Raw genomic sequence first — 3,785 nt, forward strand, 5'->3', positions numbered from 1 at the left:
TGTTTTCTGGTAGCATAGAAGGGCAGAGTTTGCACCTCCATCATCCCCTTCTCCATTCAGCAAAAGGTTCTCAGGAACACTTTTGAGTCTTACACCGGATATAGCTTTTGCCGTAAATTTCTTGGCCAGGTTCTCTTTGAATCCGTTGACTTCCCACTGGAAATTTCTGATGCATCTAATAGCTTACTTGGGGACAACGCGAGACCAGGCGTTGTTTATCAGACCTGATAAGGAGGCGCGGGTATTGTCCTGCTACATTGACGCCAAATGGGGGGGTGAATTCTCGCGGTCTTCTCATGGCATGATTATTTTTTGTTACAGGTGCCCCGTTGCGTGGATTTCAAAGAGGTTGGCCAGTGTTGCAAGCTCCACAGCGCATGCGGAGTATATGGCAATGGGAATTGGTGTAAGGGAGAGCCTCTGGATCAGGAATATACTATGCGACCTGATGGGGGAAGAACACATTGTGGACGTCTTTTGCAACAACCAAGCCGTAATCAAAATTGCGACAAATGATGGATCCAACAAAAGGACAAGGCATACTGATAGAGACTTTTATGTGAGCAACCAAGCGTATTATCGGAAACAAATAAAGATACATTGGGTCAATACAAAATCTCAGTTTGCCGACATTTTTACCAAGAACCTGACCCCGGCCCTACACCAACTACAATCCAAGGTGGTACTAGGGGTGACTCCGTCAAGTGGGGGGGGGGGGGGTGTTGTAGCACAGAGTAACCTTGTATACAAGATTACCCTATAATACTACGTAATAGCATGTATTTACATACTATTACATATTACTTGACTCCTTGCTCTGTGGTCAGACCTCTTGTATTTACATATATATACACTATGTTTTCCTCCCATAATATTCTCCATTGATAATATTATTCATATTCATTCTCTATGCTCTTATATTGTTTATGTATTTATATAATAATCAATATTTTATGTAAGTACACCACGGGTCAAAATTTTTGGGTGGTCGCTTGTTGGCTTGACTCCACACTGTGCCGCGGCCAAGCACTGGTTGGGCATGACTTGATTTGCGTAATCCCGCCAGATCAGGCGGGCCAACGACAGCACCTGGTCAACAGTCAGTAGGGAGTAGGGCTGCTGTCGGCCCGCCCATGGGGCCAAATTGTCAAGCCAATGCACCCCAAAATGCGGGGGTCAAGCTCCGGTTGGCTTGACCACAAACCAGAAGCACCCGGGCCCGTCTTTGGTCAAGCCAACTTCGGCCCACCCCTCAAAATCCCTGACTTATCACAAGTCCCTCGCTTCAGAGGGCCCTGGTACAGCCTGGGCTGGCGCAAAGCGCCCTCGGGCAAAGTGCGACCTCCAAAGGAGGAACTTGCAGGTAAAGCCAAGAATTTGGCTTGAGAGCTTTCAGTGTTTTGGTGGGAGTTTTTTCCCGCTCCCCTTTCAGGGGTCTTCTCCATATGTATTCCTATTGCCTGTGGTGCCAGATTAAAGGCCTGATTTTTCTCCATCTTTTGGTGTCAATCACCACTTTTTCCCCCTTCACAAACTCCTTCCATCCCCCTTTGAAGTTTGTAATTTTTTTGTGTTCAGCCAGAAGTGTGTATGCAAATTCCAAGAAGATCCATTTGGACTCAATTTAAATACAGAACTCCATCATCCATCCACCTTGACTGCTGAGCAAGGGCAACACTTTCCTTCAAGTGTAGATATCACAAAAGTGACACTACATTGAAGCTGAGATGCTCAGCTATCCCGTGTACTTCAGCTCGCTGACTCACAATGAGTGCGCGCTGTGTAATGTAAATTTGATTCAAGAAGTTGGCCAAAAGCCACAAATTTCCTGAAGCTCTCACGCGGAAAAAAGCCGATAACTCATAAGCCTCCCATTGGGAATGGGAGATGTTTTGCATTGGGGTGCTCCGCACCCCCAGTCCCGGGAGGCTTAGTTAAGTCAGCAAAATCCCAGCCAGCACACCACACCAGCGCCAAACCTCAAGCATGCCTTCGAAAGCATGGGCCAAGGAGCGTTCTGCAGGTTGATGGTTGTGCAGAGGTTCCTAAGTGATAATTTTAAAGAATTGCTTCTTTTTCCAGTAGTTGCTGGTGAATTCAAAGGGACAGACAACTAGGCTTTTTGGTCTTGTCCAATTTGCCTTTGCCATTGGGTTTTCCTATTTGCAAGATTGGCATGTACCTGATCTGTCACATTGATAATATCTTTGCTCATAGGATGTAAATACAGCAATAATTAACACACATAATTCAAAGCTTCATGGACAGTCAACTTCATGGACAGTCAAGAGGGATGATGATGGGGAGCTACAAGGCAAAACATGCGTAGGAAGTGGGGCTTGACTGTTGTATAAGAATGGAAACAAAAGCAAATAGGAAAATTGGATAATTATCAATGTTGCGATCAAGATTATTTGGGGCTGCGGGAAAGTATGTGCATACCGATGGGAGTGATCGTGATGATTCAGCTCTGGGGACCAGTATAAACCAATGGGTTGACTGTGTGGGCGTATTCCCTTCCAGGTTGATCTTGATGAAGCGACCGCAAATCCGGCTCGACTTGTATCATTTCTTCTAGAGCTTCAGCTACGCCTTCAGGAAGACACGCATAGCCCTTGAAACCATGAAAAACTTAGGAGGCTCGTCGTGCATCTGGCTGCAGTAACGGAGCCACGTCGCCTTTTGTCTTCAGGCTCATGAAAAGCACGAGATATGGGTTGGCCATCGGGATTTTAACATCAGAGGATACATCAGTCCATTTGCGATCGTCTTGGGCAAAGTTGGGCTTGGTTGTGGTATTCTTGACTTGAACACCGCAGAACGTGATGTTCTGCTCGTCGAGGGTATTGTCACGCTTCAGATAGATTGTGAATAGTTGATCAAAACCTTTTTGTAATGGTTTGCATTGCACGGCTAGCCCTCGATAAAGGAAGTTTAACAGTTGCCTCGAGTTCGGCGTGTAGGAGATTTGGATGAAATGGTTCCAAAAAACCATCCCGTTTTTCAAGAGATTCGTGCGGTGTTTGGGGGAGAGGTTTTTACCAAGCTCTAACTCGTCTTCTGAACGACCGGTTAAAGCATTCAAAAAGTCGGCCAATCGAACTGAGCGACCGTAAGGTATTTCGACAGGATCTTCCTTCGATTTTCGCATAGCCTCGCGCATCGCACATGATAGAATGATCCTGCTGGCTAGCTCTCCAGCAACTCCCCTGGCATCAAGTCCGAGGCGCAGAGTGGCAGTTAGCTTCTTGATGCAGCAAATGAGCATTTCTTTGTCTGCCAAAGTTCTATTCGCTGCAGATGCCAAGATAAACTGGGAGGGGTAATTAGCGAGAATCAGGTCACGACCGGGTGAGATGTAGTCACAATGAGCTGCATGCGATGAAACTAGCTCGGAGTTCAAGTGCAAAGTGCCGCTGAGACTTGGCTGGATTGTAGTACCTAGCAATGCGAGGGCTTGATGTTCGGTGAGGTTTTGCGGTAGGGGCAGCTGATTTGAACAAAGTAGCTTGGATTGTGCTAAGCTGATGATGTGGCTGAAGACTTCCGATCGGTTCATTGACTCGGCTTGCGCATCGCGCCAGTATGCTCCATAAACTGGAGTTCCATAATTGACCAGTCGAGCGGCCGACGTCAATTCGTTCCAGGATGTAGGCGAATTGGTTGGGACTAGGACATCGAGCGAGAAAATCTGGTATATTGGGTCAAAAAGCCGAACACCTTTTTCAAGACCACCTCTCGCGCTAGGATCGTACTTGGGTGCTGGGTTAAAGTTGGCAACTTGC

General features: G+C 46.8%; 1 protein-coding gene across 1 annotated transcript; it reads right to left on the reverse strand.

Moving 5' to 3' along the window:
- Positions 1 to 2,464: 2,464 nt before the first annotated feature.
- Positions 2,465 to 3,559, reverse strand: PtA15_16A414 (uncharacterized protein; the record flags this gene model as incomplete). Its single annotated transcript, XM_053164102.1, has 2 exons — positions 2,465 to 2,592; positions 3,043 to 3,559. The coding sequence occupies 2 exons, from the start codon at positions 3,557 to 3,559 to the stop codon at positions 2,465 to 2,467; spliced, it is 645 nt and encodes a 214-aa protein (XP_053028061.1).
- Between the last annotated feature and the right edge of the window lie 226 nt (positions 3,560 to 3,785).

Source organism: Puccinia triticina, chromosome 16A (assembly GCF_026914185.1).
Source record: "Puccinia triticina chromosome 16A, complete sequence".
Taxonomy (NCBI): Eukaryota; Fungi; Basidiomycota; class Pucciniomycetes; order Pucciniales; family Pucciniaceae; genus Puccinia; species Puccinia triticina.